Below are 27,163 nucleotides of genomic sequence, written 5' to 3'. Positions count from 1 at the left end.
GTATGGATTCAATGTTTTAGTGTTAGTGTCCAACTTTGATGTCCATGTCCACATTTTTTTTTTATGTATTTTTTGTCCATATCCACACTTTTTCCGTCCACATTTCTATGTCCATGTATTTTTATATAATTTTTAAAATATATATAATATATATATATACAAGTGTATCTTAAAATATAGAGAAAAAGAAATTATAATTTATTGTAACAATTATAATTTCTTTATAGATCTTAAAATTTTGAAAAAAGACAAATATATATATGTGGAGAAGAAGGAATATTTTATTATCAAATCTACTTTCTCAACCAAAATTGATCTTCACCTTTGGATTGGCTTTCATCCGACAGCTGTTGTTTGTCACTGCTCTCCAGGAACCAAACGACAACTTTTCCGAGTAAACACAAAACGCAAAACTGTACGGTACTTGACAACTTGACAATATAAAAATATTATCACTAACTCAACCCTGATCTCGGTGAAGGAAATAAGAGGCTTATTGGTCTCAAATCAGTTCAGAAACATGATAAAGTGTTCCTCTAGCGTGTTGTGTCTGAATGTGTTAAAAAAGAGAACAAAGTGTCTCAATATATGTAACTTCACTCTGTGATGTTTTACAAGTTTACTTTGTCTACTTTAAAAATTATATATACACTATCAGAAAATGTTTTAAAATTGATTTGTAGATCTGGATTCATACGTTGACCATATTAAATGTTTTGTAAGAAAGAACAGTTTGATATTACCCTATAAAAATATTTAGAAGCTTAAGTAATATATGGTTTTTTTTTTTGAAAAGGTATACAGGGCGTTATTTGCAATATGTTTCTATCGAAGTACTCATATTTTATTATCAGACATATTAGATTAATCACGTAACGTGTACTGTAAGTCTGTAACATGTGCTAATGCCAAGTTGAAATTTTATAAGTCTTTTGATTCGAGAACGGTTCTATTTTAGGTATATGTTGACATAAGCTCAGGGGTGCGTAATAATATTAATATATAAATAGAAGGTGGACGAATAAGATTAGCATAAGGGAATTTAATAAAGAGAGAAGGTATATTCTTGACTACTTGCTCCCATGCACTCTTATATTTCGTTTGCTATCGACTATCGTAATCAAAAGTTTCATGCTGTTGTCATTTGTCAATTACGTACGATTAAATAATATAGATATACTTACACATATTCACAATCCTTGCATTACGTCAACCTGATTAGTAGTAGTAATTTTACAACTAAATAATAAACAAAACAGCATATATTTGAGTATGCTAAAAATAGTAGTAAAGGTTCTTCAGAGTTTTATTCAGTCAAGTTATAATTCTCTCTTCAATTGTGTTGTATTTTTCCAACTCTAAAAAATTTAACATATCAATTCAGTAAACAATATCTTTACAAAATAAGCACATGTAGTTAAAGAATGAAGTTCTGTACTGAAAACGAAAAGTCAAAAGTGATTAACCACTACCACTACCATGTCAAAGAATTACAGGGCTAATTCAATATATATCTCCATAAATCAAACGAATCAATTTTGAAGTCCTTGAAAACCAAACCACAACTCTCACGACAAGGGTAACAAATGGTGAAGAAGAAGAAGGAAATATAACAGCACAAGCCGAAACAAGAGCGCTCAAGGACGTTCAATTCCGAAGCGCCATCTGTCTCCTTCCTACAGGCATCAGGACACCAGTGCTCCGGTGGATCTGTTGGTCACTATGGACGGCAAGAAACAAGCTGATCTTCGATGATAAAACGGCTCAACCTCTCGAAATAGCGACAAAAGGACTTTCAGCTGCACTAGAATGGGATCAAGCTCAGCGCACCGATTAATCGAAAAGAAACCAAGTAATTCCTCGATCTTCAGGCCGGCGACAAGTATCAGGAATCCAATCGAACCCCTCTTGCTTCGTAGATGCAGCGTGGGACGCCTCCTCCAACCGAGCAAGTATCGCTTGGCACTTTACCAACGATCGATCGATCAACTCTCCATCAGGATCCCAGATCATCAGCTGCACTTCTATTGTGCTATACAAAAGATCAATTATAAAGATTCATAAGTTCAACGATACATAACTACAAAAAGAAGGATCACAAAGCTACATTCTCACCACGTCATTGTAGAGAGACACTCAGTTCATTCAAAGTTATTGCAGCAGCAAAGCAGAGAGAGATAAGTTAGGTTGTAAGAATTGGAGGCATGGCGTCTGAGGATACGAGCCTTTGTGTCAGGGAAGAACTCGACTCCTAGAAGTTCAGTGACGTCGCCTTCACTGGCTACACCAATAGGGTAGCGTAACAAGTGACCAGGAAGGTCATGTTCCAGTGACATCCGGAATCCATGGATCTGGCCACGAGCTGGTTGTCTATGAGACAAGTGGTGTGGTTGATAGCCTCCCATTACATCATCTCCAATGGTCCTCTTCTGCCACTCAATATATCTTGCACTGATCCACTCTCCGGGAGACCTTCTGGCCACATTGGAACCACAACATAAACCCTAAACGTCTCCCATTTCTCGATCTTGCTAACGATCTCGAGAGACAACTCTTTTGGGATTAGATGCAGAGCATTGATGTCCTCAGGAGTAATACCATCAGCAGCCCAAGCAAAGGAACTACCAAGGAAGTATTGGTTCTCAATGTAGATGAAGTCTTTGGCACGTCTAATAGTCACCTCAGATTGTTATCCTTCCCACTAACGAGCCCAGCTTCAGCAGCTGCTTCAGGTGACGCCACCACCGGGGAGTTCATCAACTTCGTAGATGGTAGCGTGCAACAGATGCTGCGCCATGTTATCACCTGTAAAAATAAATCATTTTCTTGAAAATCTAACGAGCGAAAGAACGAAACTTGTACATAGTGAAATGATCATTGTCACTGATCTGGCTTTAGGCCCGGCACGACCAATATATGGAAGAGATTTTTGCAAAATTGAACTACAACTTAAAGTCAAACACAAAACTAACCTTCTTTTTTTTTGAAAATTGGTTTTGCCCTATTCACCCCACAAGTTCATATAATTTACGAAAATGCCATCAATTTTTTTTTTTTTTTCTTTTCGAAAATGACATTTTTACTCTCTCACCCTCATCATCTTCAAGTAATTACAAGATTGCCATTGTCATCAATACCACAACCACCATGAACAACCAATTTGAAGCTCTTAATGCTCCCAAAATCGATTTACCCTTCTTCTTTTTCCATTCTTGTGAACTAAACACAACATATCTCTCACTTTTTCTCCACAATGAGCTAAAAAAACCCAAGATTTTGATTCTAAATTTTTTATGGTTCATAAAGTCATAGAAGCTAACGATTATGGGTGGGTGACTTTCGTTTGTGATTCTGTGTGCTTGGAGAAGCCTTATGTATGCTAAGGAACTTATCTCACCAATTTAAGGTATGACATCGAGTTTTTTTCCAGATCTGTTCGTCAGACGACTTACTTGGGAAGTCGTCTCGCTGTAGACGACTTACCTTTCAGTCGTCTGGCTGTAGACGACTTACCTGGAAGTCGTCTGGTCAACGCAGAGGTTATTTTTGCAATTGACTTTGAAATCTGTAACCTGAGACGACTGAAAGTTAAGTCGTCTACTATTGTTTGGTTTCAAAAAAAATTCCAAAGAACCTAGACGACTTACATTTCAGTCGTCATAGGTTAGTTTTGCATTTGACTGGATAATTTCAGAAGTTTGACTTCCCCAAACGACTTACATTTCAGTCGTCTGGCGAAAATTAAAATAATAATATTTTTTTTAAAGTAAACGACTTACAATTAAGTAGTCATAGGTTAGTTTTGCAATTGAAAAAAAAAACTTCAAGATTTAATTATACACAGACGACTTATAATTCAGTCGTCCACTAGACGACTTAATTGTAAGTCGTCCAGGACTTTTTTCCGAGATTCTGGTCAAACCTCGTAAATCCTGGACGACTTACATTTCAGTCGTCTCGTGGACGACTGAATTATAAGTCGTCTGTATATAATTAAATCTTGAAGTTTTTTTTTCAATTGCAAAACTAACCTATGACGACTTAACTGTAAGTCGTCTACTTTTAAAAAAATATTATTATTTTAATTTTCACTAGACGACTGAAATGTAAGTCGTCCAAAAAGTCAAACTTCTGAAATTATCCAGTCAAATGCAAAACTAACCTCTGACGACTGAAATGTAAGTCGTCTAGCGTTTTTGGAGTTTTTTTTTTTAACCAAACAATAGTAGACGACTTAACTTTCAGTCGTCCGAAATAACAGATTTCAAAGTCAATTGCAAAAATAACCTCTGCGTTGACCAGACGACATATAGTTTAGTCGTCTAGACAACTTAGATTGAAGTCGTCCGCGTCTTCTCCACTAGTTTTTAAGTCTTCTACGTTAGTTTTTGAATAACTTGTATTTTTAAGAGTGATAAGTAACTTCAAGATATGTAAAACTCATATTTACAAAATATGTTCTCTCCCTTAGTTTTACTAAATTTGACTAAGTTTTTCAATGCAAACTTATAAAAAATATGATATGCTTTGACTAGTTACTATTATTTGTTTCCATCTCTTACCAACATTCTTGTTTATTAAGATGAGAAAAAGACCATTGGAGTTTATTATTGCATATGAGAGATCCAAAGATAAGAAAAAGGCTACTGAAATCTATTATTTCATTGATTTGTAAATGTGTAAATACATTGTTAGCATATTTAATACATCTTGGAAAACATTATTACTGATTTTACAAAAAATTCACAACTAAAAGAGTATACATGCAATTCACAAAACAGACCATAAACAAAACTATTATAGATCATTCATCTACAAAGACAAGCTTGGATTCCACTTGAGTAGACAAGACCAGACAACTTTTAAGAAGTCCAGACGACTTCTAAGAAGTCCAGACGACTTCCAGGAAGTTCAGACGACTTTGCCAGAAGACTTTTAGGAAGTTCAGACGACTTCCAGACGACTTTACAGGAAGTCCAGACGACTTTTAGGAAGTCCAGACGACTTCCAGACGACTAACAAGTAAGTCGTCCCAGAAGTCTTCCAGATCTGAAAAACCTGCATATTAAATCCAGATCTGGAAAACCTGCATATTCAAAAACGTTCAAATGGCTTAAAAACAGAAAAAATGAATGGAAGATTAGATAAATCTACCTTTACAGAACACACAAAAATACATATCTAAAAATAAAAGATCTACCTTTAAATTAGTGGAAGATGAGTACCATCTAATTAAAAACCTGTAAAAAAAAAAAAAGATTAGTAATAAAGACATGAGACAAAATTGAAAAATTCATATAAAGTTTGGTGTTTTCAAGTCAAAGAGATTAGAGTGGGTTTGGAGAGTTTTAGTTTGGGAAAAAAATAAGAACTTTATACAACAAGAAGTTACCAAATGAAGAAAAATCAGACATAAGAACTTACCAAAACGCTCAGAAAAATCCAGACGACTTCCTAGAAGTCCAGACGACTTCCTAGAAGTCCAGACGACTTCCTAGAAGTCCAGACGACTTCCTGGAAGTCCAGACGACTTCCTGGAAGTCCAGACGACTTTGTCAGAAGACTTCCAAGAAGTCCAGACGACTTCCAGACGACTTCCAGACGACTAACAGGTAAGTCGTCCCAGAAGTCTTCCAGATCTGAAAAACCTGCACATCAAATCCAGATCTGAAAAACCTGCATATCCAAAAACGTTCAAATGACTTAAAAATAGAGAAAATGAGTGGAAGATTAGATAAATCTACATTTATAGAACACACAAAAATACATATCTAAAATTAATAGATCTACCTCTAAATTAGTGGAAGATGAGTACCATTTGATTAAAAACCTGCAAAAGAGATAGATTAGTAAGAAATACATGAGACAAAACTGAAAAATTCATATAAAGTTTGGTGTTTTCAAGTCAAAGAGATTAGAGAGAGGTTGGAGAGTTTTAGAATGATGAACATTACATTTTTGTTGCTGCCATTTGAGAGGAGGAGAGAGAATGTGTAAATTTTTCTTTTTATAGGGAGACAAAAAATTCAATTAGATTAAATATTTTTGACTCAGACGACTTCCTGGACGACTTACATTTCAGTCGTCTCGTGAAGAAATTAAAACAGACGACTTACATGTAAGTCGTCCAGAAGAGTTTAATATTTTTAGCGGGAAATTAAATATTTTTAGCGGGAAACTAAAATAGAAGACTTCCCAGACGACTTACTTGTAAGTCGTCTGGACGACTGAAATATATGTCGTCCGGGTAAATTATTCAACAGACGACTGAAATATAAGTCGTCCACACCCTAAACATAACTCCTAAACTTAATTATCTAATTAAACACTTCATAAAACCAAATCAAACTTGAAAAGTGTTTACTATACACAAAAATAAACACATATAGGTGAAAACTAATTTTTGAAAAAAATATTTTAGTTTTCCAAAATCTAACCCTAACAATACATACAATACTACAACATATGCTTGCCAAACTCCTAAACCAAAGTATTTCATGATTCACTACTTTCACTCATCTATCTTCAAAACAAATCAATTTTATCATATCTTAATTTATATTAGTTAAAACTGTTTATAATTACTTGATTTTTATTTTTTACGCATCAAAATATTTTTTTACAAGATTTATAAATTATTTTTAAAATAAACTGGTACCAGACGATTTACACTTCAGTCGTCCAGACGACTTCCAACATCTCAGACGACTCAGACGATTTACTGGGGCTATATTCGTAAAAATGGCTTCTGTTTTTTTGTTTGGTCACAAGGGGCTGAGCTGTAATTTCACTAGGCTTTTACGTTAGTTTTGCATTTGATTCAAGTTTGGGTATAGGTTTGGGATTAAAATCAAGTTGTGGGTTAGTTTTGGCAAAAACCCCTATATGGAACTTCTGCAGGACCGGCTCAATGTTGTCATGGACCCTGGGCCAAATTTTTTTTTTAATTTCTAAACTATTATTTTTTTGTTAAAAAATCTTATAGATATATTTTTTTTTTAAATACCAGAAGTATTTTTAAAAATAAATCAATAAAAATAAAAAAAATATTTTCATATAAAAAAATTTGGACCATTTTTCTTATTTTTAATATAAAAATACATGTATTTTTTTTTAAAAAAATCGGACCCTTATCTATTAAGAAATATGGGGACAACGGATTGGTCCTGGGATGGTTGCACCGCTCGCCCCCCTATCTAAGCTGGCCCTGGCCTTGTGCCAAAAATTTATTTTCCAATAGTACTATTACAAGTTAAAAAATAAGACCTAATCAATATAATATTTACAAATCAAGGCCCTAATTCCTAAAAGAAAATTACTAAAAAAAAGATTTTTAACGTTAAAACCTCTCAATTAAGTTTATTCTGAGTAAAAACCTCTAAACTAAGTATTTAACGAAAAGACCCTCAAACTAATTTTATTTAATGAATTAAACCATATCAGGTCACAATTACCATTACTATATGTAAATTTTTAGTTTAGGGGTTTCTACATTAAGTAAATATAGTTGAAGGATTTTATCATTAAAAATCTGAAAAATTAAAAATATTCAAAATTTTATAATATTATCTGAAAATAGTAACTTAAATTTTCAAAATTAGCATTTTTTTTTATAATATATGAGTTTTGTGTGTTTTTAACATCAACATTATATATGTATAAATTAAAAATGCAAAAACCCAAAAAATATAATAAAAATTATCTAAAAATTTATTATTACATTTTTCTTAGATAAGATATAATTTTAGTTATATTTCTTGTTTTTTACATTTTTAATCTTTCAGTAATTTTATCACAGGTAAATCTTTAGATAGTTTTTTATTATATATCCTGGGTTTTTGCATTTTTAATTTATATATATATATATAAAATGTTTATGTTTAAAAATAAAAACACATCAAACTCATATATTTTAAAAAAAGTTTAAATACAAATTTTAAAAATTTAAGTTACTAATTTTAGATAATATTATAAAATTTTGAATTTTTTTTGTAGATATTTAAGGGTAAAACCTCTCAATTATGTTTACTTAGGGTAGAAATCCCTAAACTAAAATTTACCCGTAGTAATAGTAATTATGACCTGTTAGGATTTAATTCATTAAATAAAATTAGTTTGAGAGTTCTTCGGTTAAATATCGAGGTTTTTTAAACGTAATCGGAGCAGAGCAATAGTTAACGTTCATCAAAGCACAAACTCATTGAGATCAGAACCGATCCTTGTTGATTACCCAGAAAATATGAATCAGATGAGAATAAAGTTAGCGAGTTGCACTGATCATCCTCATCATCTCAAAAACAATCATACGATTTGGTGTAATCATGAAAACTAGCTAGCGGAAACAAAAATACGATGAACAAGAAGAAGAAGACAAATTGGATGAGATTCAGAGGGAGGAATACTAACTGCAAGATAGGAGAACCTGAAACGGTGGTCAGAGAGGAGGACGAACTCGGGATATGATCCGCCGTGGAAGACGAAGCTCTTTAAAAGGAAGAGCTATTATGTGGTGGTGGCGCTACTGAAATATTTAATTAGTTCAAGGAAATTAAATATGGAGCCTGGTTTTTTGTTTTGTTTTGTTTCAGCCCTGAAGTTTAATAGATTTTAGAAATTGGTCCTGCTTGTTACATAAATTACACTCGAGGTGCTTTTCAATTTATAGTTTGTAGGGCAAGTAGTTAACTATAAATTTGTGTTTGAAATAATTGGGGTCTAGTATCATATAATGTAAATCATTTAAGATTAAAAAACAGTTTAATAATAAAGGTTCAAAAATGAGAAAAGAGAAGAGTTAGGTGGCTATTAGAAATTCTTTAAAGAGTTTTTTTTTTTTGAAGAAATATTCAATCCCTGACATGGGGACAAATATCCATATTGTGCTCCGAACGACGTTCTGCAGCTAAATGCTACGACGGCGTTTCCGAAGCCGGATCATCAACGTCCATCGACAGAAACTTTTACGATCCACTTTTTCTGAGGTACAACGTGTTCACGCTGAACCAATAATAAGAGATTGTTGTAAAAAATATAGTATTATCTCGCATACAAAAAGAGAGATATGATGCAACCTCTTCCCTAGTCATTCTAAAATTTTCATTTTGTAAATTTTTTTTTTCTCTATTAACAAAATTGGGTATGTACTCTACAGTTTTAGTTGAAGTTACTTGTTAATCAAACTTCACCTTTTTCATATATATAAATTCCGACTTATTATAAGATCATGGCGTACAAGTGTACAACTTACTTTAGCATACCTCAAAGGCATAAGGGGTACATTGCATGGAGAAATTGGTGTAAATCTTAACTATAACGCAGTGGTGGGATGCACCGGACTTATCTTAAACAATATCAACTTGACATCGGGCCATCGGCCGATGTAACTGGTAAGATTCTCCTATGATCATGTACAAATGCTCACAGCAAGGCTTTCATTACGCAACCATCAGTGACTTGTCTCTTACCTTAGCCAGATTACTAGCTAGATAATTAATGTCATGATCAATGTGGATCAATTTTGGGGGGGGGGGGGGGGGTTTGTGGTTATAAGAGTGTAGATTTTTTTTAATAAGAGTAAAGATTTAAATGGTGAAAAGAAAAACAACAACAAATAAATCATTAAGCCAACCAAAAAGTTAATCTACTAATAATAGCAATCCCAATTAATTCAAAAGGTTGTGAAATCCACTTATGTTGAAAGGTTGTGTCTTTTCAACAATTAAAAGTTGTGTCTTTTTATTTAAAAATAATTATTTATATTGAAAGAATGTGACTATTCATATTGAAAAGTTGTGACTCTTCATATAAGTATTATTTCAATAAAAAAAAATTTTATATTGAAAAGATGTGACTCTTCAAACAAAATTTTAAAAATCTATAAATAGCTTATATCCATACATTTTCAAAGCATAATTTTCAATAATCAAATTAAAAAGTAAAGAAAAAAAGTTATGTGCAATTAGTTAGTTACAAGTTTTTTGAAGATATTCAATTGAACGTTGTCAACAAAAAATAGTAGGAAAGTTATACGTGTTTGGATAGCAAAAAAATCCAAAACGAAACAAAGAAATAATTAGTCTTAATTTTTTTTACTAAATGAAAAGGTTTGTTTCTCATAATTACAAAATCGTGTATTTGTGATTTATCTTTCCATAAACACATGTTTCATGTTCGAGTTTCGATACAAAAATTTCAGTCAAAATTGATATTTTATAGTTTTATTATGTTGCAGAATGAAACAATTATTGGTTCTATTAATAGTAAATATATCCAACAATTTGAAGAGTATTTTGCTGAGGGAAACATTTTACTAATCACTGATTTTGAAGTTTGGAAAACATCTGAAAATTATAAAATTTCGAGTCATCGTTTTCTACTATGCATTAATGATCAGTCAACCATTGAGATATATAATGACCCGCAAATTTCAATCGATTTTAAAAATATCAATTTTTTAACTATGACTAATTTCAGTTGTTAGCCAGTACAAATAAGCAATTTAACAGTTTGTTTAATGGAATCATTTACTCTGTTTTTAAAACATGCAACTTTAAAAGTATTAGCTTTAAATTTTTTATTAATAATAGCAATTTCAATTAATTCCAAAGGCTAATCTTTATTAAGTTGAAATGTTATGTTTTCATCCTAAAAATTGTATTAAAAGAATTATGTATTTTTTTTTTGAATTATACAGAGGTATCATGGTCCTACAGAAATGATCCAGATTAGCCACGTGTTGCCACATGTCAGTTCCATGTCCCTTGCGATGCCGAAATATTAATTTTCCAGTAGCCGGGACTCGAACCCTGGTGGCTTCACCGTATTGGATTTTTTTTCCCGCAAGTTAATCACCACAAGACCACAAGTCCTGAGTTTTTTTTATTACATGTATGTAATTGTTGTAACATCCGGAATTTGTGATATATGTATTAGTTAGTGTAAAGAATTGTAACTTTACATTGTAAAAGTATCTTTTAAAAATAACTATCTATAAATTGAAAATATGTGACAAATCATATTATCTTTGAAATTAATTAAAATAGTTAAATGTCTTTCTATAATTAAAATAATTTCTTTTATTAATGTGTTTATTCAAATTATATTAGACAAGTGTCTTTTAATATAACTTAGGATTTGGGCGAGAAGATCTTATGATTTTCGTCGAACGGTTGGCGTGAGTTTTCTCTCCCAACGGGTGCGTTATTCTCTGGTACTGAGATTCATAGATTTACGGAGTTACATGACCAATGGCTTTCCCATGCACATATTGCAAATTTGTTTAATCTCTCCATCTCGATTCGTTCATACAATGAATCGACATGAAAAGCCTCCCTGGCCTGGGGACTACAGGAGATTGGCGCACAAACTAAATTTGGAGTTGATGATATGGATTCTAGGTATTGCTCTTAAGGACATGGCTGAAATAAGGTATGACAATGATGATTTTGTGGGTGTTTACTAGATTCCATTAATTGAATATTAATGGGTTTTGGAACAACGAAGTTGGTACCATCTTTTTCTCTTCATGTTTTTTTTTTTTGACTAAAGGCTTGCAATTTCATTAAACATAAAGAAAGGAAAAAATACAGCCATAAGGGAAGAGTTATGGATTAAAATCCGTTTAGTAGTTGAGAAGCACCGGTAAATCCCAAACGTTTTAGTTGAGAAGAATCCATGTTAACTGTCTTTTGAACCAGTCCGATTTAAAAATTGTTACTTGTAACGTTTCGAGATAATGTTCTGTTAATATAAGTCTTTCACTGATTTGGTCATTTTAATACGTGAATGCTTACTTTCACGACTTTTCGTTGGTGACTTTTCACACCAAAAAATGCAGTAACCGTCAATCCAGAAAAATTAAAGACATGCAGTACAAAACAATTTCAAGTACACGCTTGATCTTCTTTAAACAAAACAGGATTATCTCTAATTCTAATCACCTAAATGTAACAAGAATCCCACTTTTACAGATTTACTCACAATAAAACCATTCATGTTTGTAAATCCACTCAAGCTTATACATTTATTAAATTCTCATGCCAAAGAATAATTCTTTTCAAAAACATGCATGTGCTTTACATGACATTACGTAATATGCATGTGAATTATAAAACATATAAGGTTGTGTCTTTTCAACATGAAATTATTAATATAATTATAAAATTTTGTTTAAGTGTATCTTTTCTTTTTTTAACTTCTCTCTCCTTTTGGACGACAAGAGATTTTAAGTGTATCTTTTCATCATAAAAATATATATTTGAATTCATAAGATGTGTTTATATCTACTAATATAGCAATTCCAATTAATTTCAAAGGTTATGAATTCCAATTATGTTGAAAGGTTGTGACTATTGAAAAGTTGTGACCAATCATATAAGTATTTTTTTAAAATTGAAAAGTTGTGACTATTCATATAATTATATTTTCAACATAACTACCTTTGAATTGAAAGGATGTGACCATTTAAATTGAAAAGATGTAACTATTCAAAAAATATTGTAAAGATACCATTTAATAACTACTTATAATCGAAAAGGTTGTGATTATTCATACATAGCTTTGAAAAACTATAAAGATTTCATGTTATTGAGTTTAGATTTCATGTTATTGAGTTTCTTATTGAAATTTTTCACAATTAATTAAAATTTGTTTTTGATCATATTATTTTTTCATTTAGGGTATTTTTTTGTAATGATGTGTCTCTTTAAAAAATATTTTAGACATACCATTTTAAAATAACTACCTATAATCTGAAAAATTATGACTATTTGTATATACCTTTGAAAATCTATAAATAATCCATGTCCATGAGTTTTTTACTGTAAATCTTTCACAAATTCTTAAAACAGTGACGAAGAAAATTTTGTGTAGTTACCTGATTCTAAATATTTAGAAGATTAGCTGAAGAAAAAACATTTAGAAGATATTCAAATGAAACATTGTTAATAAAAAGTTGTAAGAAGAGTCCTAAGTATTTGGCTAGCAACAAATCTTAAACGAAACAATGAATTTATTAGTCTAAATTTTCTTCTACTAGATGAAAGGTGTTTTTTTTAAGGTGTGTTTTTCTTATTTATAATTTTTTTCATTTGTGATCATGTCACAAAAGCATGTACATTTTGGTAACACAATATCCTTTTGAACGACATTGAGATTAGAACATGATAGTTTAATAAATCTGTGGAAGCGTAAGTGGATTGGCATACCTGCCTGAATGAATGCATGCATGTTGTTTAATGCGGTCAAACGTTTAGTGTTTGTTGGTTTAGTGATCAAGAATAAAATTAAAAAGCCGTGGCCATTATTTGTGTCATGAAAAGTCACACCGGTTCATGTGAATGTGTGCATCCATTAAACGTAATATGCATAAGCGCTTGTGTGTATTTATATTTGTTCTTGGTAATAGTTGAAATTATTAGATTAATTTATAAACGGTCATAACTTGAAATAGTGAAAGGTGGCAAACAAAAGAATGGTCATATGATTAATTTTTAAAATTACTAATTATGATTTATATGAAAGAATTCAAATGATAAATCAATAATTAATTATATCATTAAGAGTGTTCTGTGTAGTTTTGAAACTCATTATTTACATATTATTTTATTAATTTAAATATATAAAGATGTATAATTTAAAATGCTTCTGCTGTATTTTAATAATATATAAATTTTGTGTTATGAAATATTACCACAATTTAAATCTGTTATGAAGTATTAACATATAATTAGGATAAATTTATCCATTAATCATTGAAGAAATGTTATAATAGTATGATTGATCATGATTTAAGAAATGTTATAAATAACATTTATAAATGCATACAATACAATGAAAAATCTACAAGTTTGTAGAAAAATAGATCATAATCAAAATCTAGGGATAAAATAAAGTAACAGTTATAATATACATTTCTGTGGTTTGTGGATCACATGTTTTTTTCATTTAGAATATTTTTTATTGATATGGTATGTGGTTATTTCTCATTTTACTTATATTATATATTTTTAAAGTTCATGAAAAACAAAAATATGTAATTTTCTCCTTATTTTAGTATACTTTGATGACAAATGAACTTCTTTGATAGCAAAATAAGATGCTTTATATAATAGCAAGTTCTACAAAATGGCATATGCTTTTTAATAAAATTAGTTCACGATAATAGCTTAAATGCATATATACCTAAATGTGTGTGCATTTACTAATTGGTACTGACATATTTATAATTTATTACAAGTAGCCTATAAAAATCTCTAAAAATGCATGTATGATGATTTTGTAACACATATATTTTTTGAAAAGTAATTATATAAAATGTGACATATTTTTTTTTATAAATGAGTTTCCGTGCGACATCGCACGGGTTCCTTGCCTAGTTCAGAATAGTAGAACAAACAGAAAAGGGATTGATTGAAAATGTGAGTAGCAGCGCCGAACGAAAAGAACACAGTGAAAAAGCGTTGCTGAAAGAGCGGTCTAATTTGTTGAATTATACACAATGATTATGGTGAAGTATAACAATGATAGAGAAAACGGTGAAATATAGCAATGATATACTATTTCAGGTTTTCTAGATACTCCATAAGATAGAAAAAGGGTGACATTGTCGATTAGGGATACATCCTTAGACAAGAAATGAAAGTGATTTTTGTTTCATCCGGTTCTAACCTTTCGGGCTATTTCTATTAACTTGTGGTCACAAAAGCCCTCTAGACCCATTTCTTCTTTGTGTCAATTGCATTGCATCTCATTTTAAAAGAAAATTATCACTATGTATAATGAGGGTGTTGAATAAAAGATTCAACAGTTGAATCCCTACAATGAGAGTGTTGAAAAATGAAATTTGATGATGTGGATTAATTGGTGTTGAAAAAATTCAACATGTTGAATAAGAAGAAAGTGAAGACCACCGACGACAATGTCACTTTCTAAATTTTTTTGATATTTTGATATTCTCTTAGTTATTTAAAACTAATTAATTTCATTATAAATTAAATAATTTATTTTTATTTCTTATACTAAAACTTATCTTTTTAAATTATCTATAAATAGAGACTAGGTTTATTTAATTTGGATATAGAAAAAAAAATTATTAATTAATAAAATAGAATGTTAAATATTATTCAACAAGACCATTGTAGTGGATAAAAATTGAATGTGTGTTGAATGATGATGGCTAAGAAAAAGAATATGACATTGAGTGTTAAAAGATGAAGTGGAGGGTGTTGAATCTTGAAACGATTATATATACATAGAAGAAACAAAAATATTAGAGATTAGATTTTGAGTTGCCCAAGAAAAAAAAGAGATCATCATATATTTCAAATATATGCTGTTGGAATTAGGGCAGCTCCTGACGTTTTCATGAGAGCTACCATTGGGCCTGGTTGTCTAACATTCTGCTATCATTGGTGTTTAGACATGTTTATATTGGAAAAGCAAAATTATTTTAAAAATTAAACTCGTAAGTACTCCTGAAACAAGAATTTTTAAAAATTAAGCAAGAACTTCTTGAATTAATCTAGAATTTTTTGACAATTAAGCAGTCATCTTTTAAGCTTGTAAGTATTAAGCTTTCCTAGTTCTTTTACTACAAAACAGTACATAATTTTGAAAACTTCTTCTTAACTTTAATCAACATTACTTTTGTATATATTTTTTCAAAAAGGTAAAATAAAAAAATAGGAAAGTAGAATATAGAAAAAACCCAAACCGAAGCTAACACAAAAGTAATTAAAAGCAAAACACGAAGTCAAAAATAGACAAAAACCAAAAACAGAAAAAGAAGCAAAAGCAAGTTTCTTGAGACATATATATGCATCCACATATCAATTTAGTTTATATCGAAGCTCTCTGGAATGGACTGTCACGTATATTACGGCATACATCGACGATGGGTTTTAAGGGTAAAGTTTATTTACTATTTTCTTTGTACATTCGTATTTACTCATTTCCTTTTACTTTTGTTATATTTGAATTTTGACGAACATGTTTACTAACTTTTGCAAGAGAGGTACAATAGTATTTTTTGATGATACACTTTTAAACTCTTAATTAATTACACGCCATGACCGTAAGTAATTAATCTGAAATTTAATGTTATCATTTATTTTAAGAAATCAAAATGTACAAGTAGGTATTCATCTATTCATTCCATTTCTTTTTCACACATTGTCTGCTACTATAGGAAAATATCCGTTAAACATGGTAAAACTTTTGCTTCATAGCCTTAGCTTCAACGATATATGTTCTCAAATAGTAAATACATTGAATCATATATGATTTAACTCCTTTTCTTCTTAATATATGCAGAAGAAGACTTGGATCTTAAATTTTTCAGTGTTCTTTCTCCACATCTTCACATCTTCGAAAGCATTGGATGTTACTCAATACGGAGCGAATGGAGATGGAGTTACAGACGATTCTCAGGTACAAGATAGATAATGTAAATAAATATTTCTTCATTATATATCCAAAAGATCATAATGTTGAAATCTTGAAAAAAAATGTTGAAATGTTGTATCTTTTTATCTTTCTTGGAAGGCGTTCTTGAAAGCCTGGGAAGCTGTCTGTAGCGGGACAGGGGATGGGCAGCTTATCGTTCCGGCAGGGATGACATTTGTGTTACAGCCCTTGAAGTTTCAAGGTTCTTGCAAATCGACCCCTATTGTTGTTCAGGTACTCTGTTTTTCCTTTGTTTTTTTATTAATGAATTATTATCTTGACATTGATGATGAATATACTGATTTAATTGTAGATTTTGGGCAATATGGTTGCATCAAGTAGAGGGAATTGGGAAGGAGACAAAGACCAGTGGATTCTCTTCTCAGACATAGAAGGGCTTGTGGTTGAAGGCAACGGCGTAATTAACGGCCAGGGTTCGAGCTGGTGGGAACACAAAGGCAGTTCTAGACCAACCGTAAGGATCACGTTAGGGCTACTTTTTTTTAATTTTTTTAAAACTTTTTTAAGCTTTATTTTATGTGATTTAAGGCATTGAAGTTCAAGAGCTGCAACAACCTTAGACTAAGTGGACTAACGCACGTAGATAGTGCAAAGGCTCACATTCACATAAACAATTGCAACGGTGTGAGCATCTCAAATCTCCGGATAAATGCACCGGAATCAAGTCCTAACACTGATGGAATCGACGTCGCTGCTTCATCCAATGTTATCATCCAGGATTGCGTAATCGCCACCGGTATGTAACCGTCTCTCAAACTATTTAATTTGGAAAAAAAAGCAGAAAAAAATCATTTTAAATTGGGATGATGTATGAACGTAAATATATATGACAAAACAAACGGTCCCTCGAATGTCACATCCAATAATTATTCATCATCGGCTCGTTATGACAATGACGTTGTAATGATTCTAGGTGACGATTGCATTGCGATAAACTCGGGGACGTCTAACATCAGAGTTTGCGGTATAGATTGCGGACCAGGCCATGGAATAAGGTTTAACCAATTAATGTCCTACTGAAATCATATCTGATAATCATGTGAAAATGTTATTATGACATATCTAAAACTCATGTCAAGTTGTTATAGATTGCACATTTAAAAATCATGTGAAATATGTTGTTTAGGATATTTAAGAATAATGTATATTGTGAAATATATTATAGCATAGGAAGCTTGGGAAAAGATGGAGAGACAGCTTCAGTGGAGGATATATGTGTCCAAAACTGTAACTTTAGAGGAACTACGAATGGGGCTCGGATCAAAACCTGGCCGGTACGCAAGAAGCATGTCTAGTTAATCTCATTTAGTAATTTATCAAAAAATGTTTATTTTATATAAATTTTCTGGTAATATACAGGGAGGATCAGGTTACGCAAGAAGGATTACTTTCAGTGGAATTACTCTAGATAACGTGGAAAACCCGATCATAATCGATCAGCATTACAACAATGGAGGTTCTGAGAAAAATACAGATGATAAGGTACTTACTGTGAAGTTAGATTTGATTAGAACATAAACAGATATGTTACACTCCGACCACAAAATTGTTCATAATGATAAAATGAATTTTGTTTTCACTTTTATCAGTCATCGGCGGTTGAAGTAAGCAAAGTCGTGTATAGTAATTTCGTGGGGACGTCCAAGTCAGAGTACGGAGTTGACTTTAGGTGTAGCACAGCTGTACCTTGCACAGAGATTTTTATGAAAGATGTGAGAATAGAAACACCATCATCAGGATCAGGACAAGTCGCGCAAGGACAGTGCTTAAACGTGAGAGGTGTGTCCACACTTGCCGTACCAGGTTTAGAATGTTTAGCACTTTCCACAGATATGTTATCATCGGCGGAGTTGCCGGAACAAACTTGTATGTTGCCGCAACCATCAGTGCAACCAAGTACACGACCGATGCAAGATCCATTTTGGGTTTATGGAAGCGGAGGGAAACCACACAGAGTTTTTGATGTAGTATTAACTTCATTTATATTTGTCGTTTTATATATGTATTAGATTATTGTTTGCAAATATAGATCATTTATTTTGGATAGTTTCTCTGGATTAAAAGATCATCGATTTGCTTGGATTTATGGTATATATGAAAAGAAGAAAACAACAAAGTTTTTAACAATTTGGATGTTGTTCCTAGAGATATTCTCAAATTGGCGGAAACAAAATTCTTACTTTAGGCTGAGGCACATTCTTTACTAGCACAAGGAATCGATCAAAATTGATTATCAGTAACAGCAACAATACCATATATCTCAGATAGATGGTATTTTACGGATGGATCATGGAATAACCAAAAAAAATTGTGGGACAAAGGTGGTATAGCACCCTGTAAGGTTTTGATGGTTTAAAGGAAGCAAAAGATGAAAAAAAGTGAGTTAGTCGCCTCTTCATTCAGAAATAGATGCTCTCATTTGGGCAATGAAATGTATGAGAAAACTAAGACAATAATTTGTTACTTTTACAACGGATTATTCTTAATTGGTAAAGATTGTTTTCAGAAGAATAACCAACCTTTGCAAACTATTTAGAAGACATAAAGAACTCGAAGACAAGTTTCAACAGCTCAGAAATCATTCATATACCAAGGATACAAAACTCAAAGGCGAACAATCTTGAACGCAGTGGAAGAAAATAACTGTCGTTTGTTGTCCGCATAGATGCAGAGCTACCATTTCGGTTTGCAAAATCTATATAAATCTGTGTGTATGCTGCTGTCAAAAAAAATATATGTACGTATTAGGTTAATCAAATTATTTATATTTAGTTTTCATAGTCGCAACCAAGATTCAAGCATTTACACGGCGTGCAAAAAAAAATTCGGTTTAATTGTCTTTTTGGTTTGATTTAGTTCGACCGGTTTTTTTTTTGTCAGCTAGATCGACCGGTTATGTATATGAATTTCACATAGATAATGTATGGGGGAATGTGAAGATTGTCCATTGAGATTAGACGATAACAAAAAAAAATTGTATGATTAGATTATCTTTGTAATGAAAATAAATAAACAATCTAATATATTAAAACAGAAGTGATGACTTCTTTTTATGTGTGATTTTTTTAGTTTGGACCATTCCTGGAAAATATCATATTTTACATAAGTTCATTATTATATCTTTTAATATCCTTATTTTTTAATTTGAAATACAAATGAATATATTTAAAATGTTCTAACAAAATCTTTTTAGAATCTTTTTAAATTTACTTTCAAAAATTAGTTAGTTTTAATTTAAATTATAATAAAATATGATTTAGAAATTAAAATTGAATATAGTTTTGGTTTATAAATGAAAATTTAAATAAAATGAAATAAATTAATTTCAAAAATACATTTACTAATAATTTTTAAAGATTTTGTTAGAAATAAATATTTATTTATATTTTAATTTTTTCAAATTTGTTTTCTAATAAAATAAAAATCATTATTTTGATGAGTGATATTTTTATTTGAACCATCATTTAAATTTTCTATTAAATGTATATCACTAATGCAAATATATATAATATTTTTAACTACTTTAATCATCATATCTTTTATATCTTTTAATTTTGTTAAAAAAAATTAAAATTCTAACAAATCTCATGAAAAAGTTTATAATAAGATCTTAATTGTCATAAATTGAATATAAATATTTTCAACTAATTTTGTAATTAGTAATGAAATGTTACTAAAAAAATAAAATTATATCCTATTTTATCAATTTTATAATAATATCTATCATTTTAAAATAAAAACGTTATATTGAATAAAATATGATTAAATTATTTTAAATTGATAAGTTAACATATTTTATTTTCATAAATATAAAATATTTATGCTAAAAATATAATATGTTGGTAGAACGGGTTAGTATTAGTAAACTATATAATACATGTATAAAATTTTAACTTACCTTAAACTTTTTAATATACAATAATTTATTATATAAAATTAATAAACATTAAAAAATTACTAAAAAAATCTAGCGATTTGAATTACGGATCATGATTATAATAAATTAAATACAAAATTGTTTTCATATATATTGTTTCATGCATTAAAAAATTTAGTTTAGTAAACGCAAATTCAATAGGACAAATATATAATACGCAACATATATATGTGATGATTTTAATTTACAGCATAAAAACTATAAAATTATTATATTTGGCATAATTATACAAACATTTAAATATGTGAGTAACATTAAAAATATATAATAATTATGTAAACTAAATATCTATATATATAAATGTGAAAATTTATATACCCGCACAGTTGTGCGGGTAGAAATCTAGTTACTTTTCTTATATTCTAAGTTTTGGAAAGTTTTCATTTTTATTAGAAAAATATTGTAAGTTTGGAGTTGTGATTTAGAAATTAGGTTAACAAAAATTTATGTTGATAGATAAATATTCTTTTATATTTTTTTGATCAATATGTTGTATAAAATAAAATTCTTAAAAAATATATTTTAGGAAAGCAGATAAATATTGTAAAATTCAGATTGTGATTTAGGAATTAAGATAAAATTATTTTTGTTGATACATAATTTTAGGTTTTTAGATCAATAAATTGTATTTTTAAAATAAAATTTTCAAAATTTCTATTTTAGAAAAAATTTCTATTTTATAGAAAATATTGTAGATTTGAAGTTAAGAAATTAAGATAACAATTTTTTTTACTCAACAGCCACCACTCACGACTCGCCGTGACACCAAAACGGAGGAAGGAACCACAAATCTACACCATCCCGAGCTGGAGGAGACGCCGGAGAGCTTCACAAGCTCAGAGCCAGAGCCATATTGAAGAGAGACGGTGAAAGGAGAGACAATAGCAAATAGAAAAAGAGGAAGGGTAAGGAGGAGCCCCTCCGGCGGCGGTACTCTCACCACCGACATCAGAGTAAGATGAAACGGAGGTTTGGTGGGGACTCGGGAGAAGAAGATTGGAAGAGAGAGAAAAATGTTTTTCACCTCCAAAAGAAATATGTATCTTTGTATTAGGTCACCGGCCGATCTCCTTGAAACTGCTACGATAAAATCAATAGTTGTAAATTTTCTCTTTTTTGCCTTATGACGATGGATGACTATTATCATGACAGAAAAGTCTATCATCAAGGTACAATCTTCTAGTATATTCATGGTTTTTACCTTGAGATACATATATATATATATATTCATATTCAGTATAAGATGTTTATCTTCTCTAATTTCAGTATATACTCATTGGCATGGATGGATTTGAAAATTTGAAGGATTGGAAACATTTTTTAAAAGGATGGATGGTTTTTGAACTCACATCTGCCTCAGATAAATCTCTCAAATGCTTTGTCAAAACAATCAATCTGGATCGCCGTCCACTCACTCTCTTCATCATTTTTGTTTCTTGTCGTTTTAACTACATTTCTAGGCTTCAAAGTGGTCCAGCAGACCTCATCACTAAGGCATGTCTCAGCAATGGGTTCAAATTTGTTGTATTTAAAAATATAACTTTCAGTTAACTAATTTTTTATTTTTAATAGATTGAATGGTTAATAGATTTGGACATAACATTTTAAAACTAAAAAGACATTAATTTAGTTACTTTTTTTTATAATTTTGGATGTAACTTTTTGTTAATTTTTAAAATAAAAAACTTGACATGCATTTTAAGTGAGCAGCAAATCATTTTTTTCTGAAATTGTATGTATATCATATGAACTTAAAGTATGTGTAGTATCAATATAAATATTTTATATAAAATGAGAAATATAAACTAGAAATATAAGGTTAATTAAATATATGTTCGGTTATCTTCGGATATCCATTCGGGTTCGGATATTATCCGTTCGGGTTCGGGTATCCAATCTCTCCTTATTCAATACCCGTTCGGGTATTTTGCTACTTCGGTTCGGATTTCGGTTCGGGTTTTTCGGATCGGGTTCGGGTGCCACTTCGGATATCGGGTAAAGTGCCCACCCCTAGAAGTGCCATTGTTTATTATATCTTCAGTGTATTAACTATCTACATTAGAAACATTGGCAAAAAAAAAACATTAAAAGCTCAAAGGGTTGGTATATTACAAAGTGTGATAGTACTCCCAAGGGTTTATTAGAGATATCACCTCCAAGATTTGGTCCGTTAAACTCTATGGAGTTCTTAATCGATCTTTTTTAATTGTCTATCTCGTTTGTTGTTTTCTCCTTTACTCCGCGATTTGAAAACACTGCTGCGAGTACTGCTGATAAGTTTTTTTTTTTTTTTAAACACTGCTGTGAGTACTGTTGATAAATTTGCGCAGTTGAATTCTCCTACTACGGTGGTTTTGTTTAGACTCCTTTATCTATGAAATTTGACGTTCAAAAAGGTTCGCTACCCGGTCCTACACTATAGTCTATTAGAATACAGGTTGAAAAGGCTGGGAAACAAAAAACAAAAGTAGCAACTTCTGTAGAAAGCGATGAAATTGAGAAGAGAATCTTCTTTTAAGAAAGACATGCATCGTACAATGATTAGAATAATTAAACTCTTAAAAACTGCAAAAGAAAATTACGGATTAAGGAAGAAAAGAAAATATAACAAAATGGATAATACATCCAAAAACATGACATCTAAAGTTACAACCTTGGCTCTCATTGCAACATCTAACAAAATTATCATCTTTAATTCTCTCTTGCTCCTCTTTATCCTTTTCTATTGATTGAAACGGTGCCTGAAAAATATCAAATTTTAAAAGAAAAAACATTTTAATAAATATATCTTAAGTTTAATCACCGAGCTAAGTAAGATAGTTCCTAGTCTTGGTCTTACTTATTAAAAAAATATAGAATATATACAAAATGAATTACCCAAGAAAGTGGAAACAAGTCTGCTTTCAACGGCATTATTGTATAACTTAGAAAAAGCTTCCGTTGCTGAAGTCCCTTGGTGCATTGCATCTGAAGCATTCCATTCTGCTTGCAAAGTTATGCTCATTGCAACCAATCCTGATTCCAATAAATAATCTCTATCAATTAAACTTCCAACATATATAACATAAAATATGATGTATACGACTAATCAACATAGTTATCTATAGAGACCAAATGTATTAATTTGGTACCTAGTACAAATCCAGTCGCCGGATTTCCAGCTGGAGCGGCCAGCGTTGCCGGAGACTCTAGACCGCATAAGGTCGGTGTCAAACACGGCGGGACCGCCGACGCCACCGCCTCCCCCACCGGTGGATTCGTCCTTGAAAGTGCCGCATTTGAAGCAGGTGGAGCGGCTGGCAAAGTTATGGGTCCCGCAGCTTCCCACGGTGCAGTACCAGTCACCTGGACGAACATCGGAGCCGGTGGTGAACCCGAAAGCAGACATAGCTCTACCGCCGAAACCACCAAAGTCTAAGCCACTGACTCCACTGGCTCCCGAACGGAAGTCGCCGCATCGCTGGCACGAATCACGGCGCTGGAAGTTTAGGTGGGTGCAAGATCTACAGTTCCAGTCCCCAGGTCTGCTCATCTTGGATCGGTTCTTGTATGCGTGCGCTTATAAATTTCTGTTACATGCACACAAAACATGCAAATAAAATTGAATATATTCTTTTTTTCTTAAGTTAAATTTTTGTTATTAGATATTCATATAAAAAATTACCTCGTGTTTCTATTTAAAAGAAAAAAAAAGGATCGCGAAGTACCAGAAGTTTTTTAAAATCGCGAAGTACCATGCTACTAATGAAAATGAATTTGAACTTTTTTTTGGTCTAAATGTATTGACCTTTTTCTTTCATTAAAATGACAAACGAATCAATAGTTTTGAAGATTAATTATCTTATTGTGTGGCTTAACTATATATATTTCTGAAACTAATATCTAGTTTGATCAAATAGCTACGAAATTATAAAAATTAAGAGAAAGAGACTGACCTTGTTGAATCTTGAAGCGATGTGATTCTGTGTCTAGTGAGAGGAAACAAGACACGAGGTTTTGAGAGGGTGAAGTGAAGAGGATGTGCTTAAATAGACCACAGAATATCAACTGGTGTCTTCTTTAAAAAGTAAAAATAATTAATTAATTAATAATTGTTTTTTTTCGTTTTCTTCACCTCAATTGTAAACTTTTGCAAAAGAAGAGAGAAAATATATAAATAAGTTAAGTAGAAAAAACTCCGGCTGATATTCAGAAGCCTTGAATTTAAATTATGAATAATTGCTTGGCCATGGTTTTGAGTGTTTGTTGTATATATCAGATTTGTAGCAAGACTACCTATAATGGTTATATTTTTCATTCTAAAGTAGAATAACTCTATAATATAGTTAGGTTATATTTTTTTGGCACTCTAGTTTAGAATGAAAAATAAAGAAATGAACAAAAAATAAACAACTTACTCTATATATAAAGTAAATCTATTTTTTAATTTATTATAGAGTGAAAAATAAAATATCATTGGAGTAAATAAAAATTAGAGTGGAGTTGGAGATATCTTAACTACATATAAATGCAGTTTAATTAATTTGTTTACAAAGGAGTTCATATTGAGAAACTAAAATTTTGTTGTTATGATAAATTAAGAATTTACAAATTTAGAAATATGCCATATAGTATGTATTTGTGCAAATTAATTTGACTATATATAGTCAAAGAGAAACTCAACAAATTGATGTTCACTAGATATGTTTTTTTGTCAGTTCTCTATATATATTGGTCACTTCATTTTCCATATAATAGTTCTAAAATTTAGTATTAGTTTGAATTTATAGATATTAATAAATCATAAAATATTTGAACAAAAAATCATAAAATAAAAGTACTTTGGTAAGAATCTTGGGTCAAAGCATAATGTAATTTTAAGTAATTTTTTTTGTAAACTAACTTTAAGTAAATTAAGAGTGACAAGAAGCCAACAAACAACGCAAGGAGCCCACACCCAACTAAACAAAGAGATCTTGTTAACCTCTTCCTCTACACAAAAGTTCTTTGACTTGTACCTTTTTGGACCCTCTGTTTAAAATGCAATTCATAACTAGATATGTTATAAACTAATGATTATATGCTTCAACGCCAAGGAAGATCATATTTAGTTACCTATGAACAAATGTATTTAATCTAGGTAGCTACTAGCTAGCTAGAGGACGTTGGTTACCTATAACAAGTTTTTTTTATTATTATACACTTTAATGTTGACAAGAGTACTAAAATTTACAATAAAATACAGATTTCAATATATAAACTAAAAATAAGCTACAAATATATACAAAAGACGAAAAAAAGATCTAAACATACAGTAATATATTTTCATGTTTTTGACATAGTATTATAGTAATGAGTTTACTCTATCATGAAACTTGTTAACATACTTTGGAGAATATTAACGCATAGCGAAGGAAGCTGATAAATAGTTGCCGACAACCATATTTATGTGGTATCCAAACTTTTATAGGACTATTTATGTCGCGCAACAGACATTCGTTTGATTATACAACTATTTGAAATTATAAGATGCAATTATTAGAATGACCTATATCGTTATATTCGTTTCCCATATTTATTTTACTGATGTAAAAGTACTATTACAAAGAACTCTACATCTTTGATAGACTAACTTGCATGCTATATATATATAAGCTAGATATATTTACATACATATATTTCTTGATATATATGGTCACATAGACCGTGTGAGTGGATTGTAATAATAACTACTAACTAGGTATCAAATTCAAGGGTCTCAGTTAGAACAAAATGCTCAATGATATCAGAGATAAAGGTGTACATATATAACTATAAAGAGATGCTATTGAATAGAGAATCGATTCGGTAGCTTGTACGTGGTATTAGCTTTTAGTCGATACTAGATCAAGATCTGAAATAATAAATATTATTATTTTATGTATTATATGTTCTTACATATTATGAAATAATAAATATATATTGAAAAATAAAAGTCACTAACTATTACATATATAATTAAATTGGTGCAAACGTATGAATCAATTTTATTAATCCAAACAATTTTTTAAAAAAATTTGATAGGATATGTAATTAAATTTAAATGATATTAACATACATATTATATTTTTAATATTAATGTTTATTAGATGATGTTTTTACTCATATGTTTTTTTGATCATGTGTATCTTTGATAGCTAAAAATTTAAATTACTGATAACAAAATTTTTATTGTGGCATTAATAATTTTAGTAATTTATAATTTTAAAATTTTTATTAATGTTTGTTCAAAACTTTTATCAAAAAAAATTATTCAAAGTAAATTTTGAAACTAAAATATTTATTTATTCAATATGGTTTATAGTTTAATTTAAAATGATATATATACATATATATTTTAAATCTTAATGATTAATTAAATTAGACTTTTACTTATATGATTTTGTAATCATTTGTATTTTTTTCATAACAAAAATTTGAAACCATGGACCGCAAAATTTGAATGTGAGACTTTTAACAGTTTTAGTAATTTATAGTCATTTTTAAAAATTCAAAATATATCAAATACAAAAAAAAATCTAAATTTTTATAATATGGTTATTGTGATTTTTTTAAAATTATTTTAATAGTTTAAAATTAAACAAATTTGATAGAAGATGCATTATTTATTTTTTATCAAATCTTTATTAAAAATCATTAATTATCATATATATTTTAGCCACATTAGGAAATTCCGTAATTTTTATTTAAGGAAATAAAAAATGACATTAATAATGAATTTATGGTTAATTTAATAAAAAACTT

At 30.3% G+C, this 27,163-nt stretch overlaps 2 protein-coding genes and 1 long non-coding RNA gene across 4 annotated transcripts; 1 reads left to right on the top strand and 2 right to left on the bottom strand.

The window, feature by feature from the left end:
* Positions 1–608: 608 nt before the first annotated feature.
* Positions 609–11,211, bottom strand: LOC117132558. Its single transcript, XR_004456185.1, has 3 exons — positions 8,407–11,211; positions 2,116–2,805; positions 609–2,032 (listed from the first exon to the last, which is right to left on the bottom strand). It is a non-coding gene; the product is annotated as an uncharacterized LOC117132558 (long non-coding RNA).
* A 15-nt stretch (positions 11,212–11,226) lies between these two features.
* On the top strand, positions 11,227–18,591 carry LOC103859637 (probable polygalacturonase At3g15720). The gene is made up of 9 exons (XM_018657538.2): positions 11,227–15,905; positions 16,312–16,428; positions 16,543–16,677; positions 16,757–16,918; positions 16,993–17,200; positions 17,378–17,459; positions 17,630–17,738; positions 17,824–17,946; positions 18,054–18,591. Exons 1-9 carry the CDS (start codon positions 15,858–15,860, stop codon positions 18,471–18,473), a joined length of 1,404 nt encoding a protein of 467 aa, XP_018513054.2. The 5' UTR covers positions 11,227–15,857; the 3' UTR covers positions 18,474–18,591.
* A 4,285-nt stretch (positions 18,592–22,876) lies between these two features.
* On the bottom strand, positions 22,877–24,570 carry LOC103859636 (transcription initiation factor TFIID subunit 15-like). Of its 2 annotated transcripts, XM_009137206.3 has the most exons (4): positions 24,337–24,570; positions 23,533–23,970; positions 23,279–23,416; positions 22,877–23,142 (listed from the first exon to the last, which is right to left on the bottom strand). In XM_009137206.3, the coding sequence occupies exons 2-3, from the start codon at positions 23,931–23,933 to the stop codon at positions 23,326–23,328; spliced, it is 492 nt and encodes a 163-aa protein (XP_009135454.1). In that variant the 5' UTR covers positions 23,934–23,970; positions 24,337–24,570; the 3' UTR covers positions 22,877–23,142; positions 23,279–23,325.
* Between the last annotated feature and the right edge of the window lie 2,593 nt (positions 24,571–27,163).

Source organism: Brassica rapa, chromosome A03 (assembly GCF_000309985.2).
Source record: "Brassica rapa cultivar Chiifu-401-42 chromosome A03, CAAS_Brap_v3.01, whole genome shotgun sequence".
Taxonomy (NCBI): domain Eukaryota; kingdom Viridiplantae; phylum Streptophyta; class Magnoliopsida; order Brassicales; family Brassicaceae; genus Brassica; species Brassica rapa.
The sequence above is the reverse complement of the archived record's forward strand: the minus strand, read 5'-3'. Positions and strand labels throughout refer to the sequence as shown.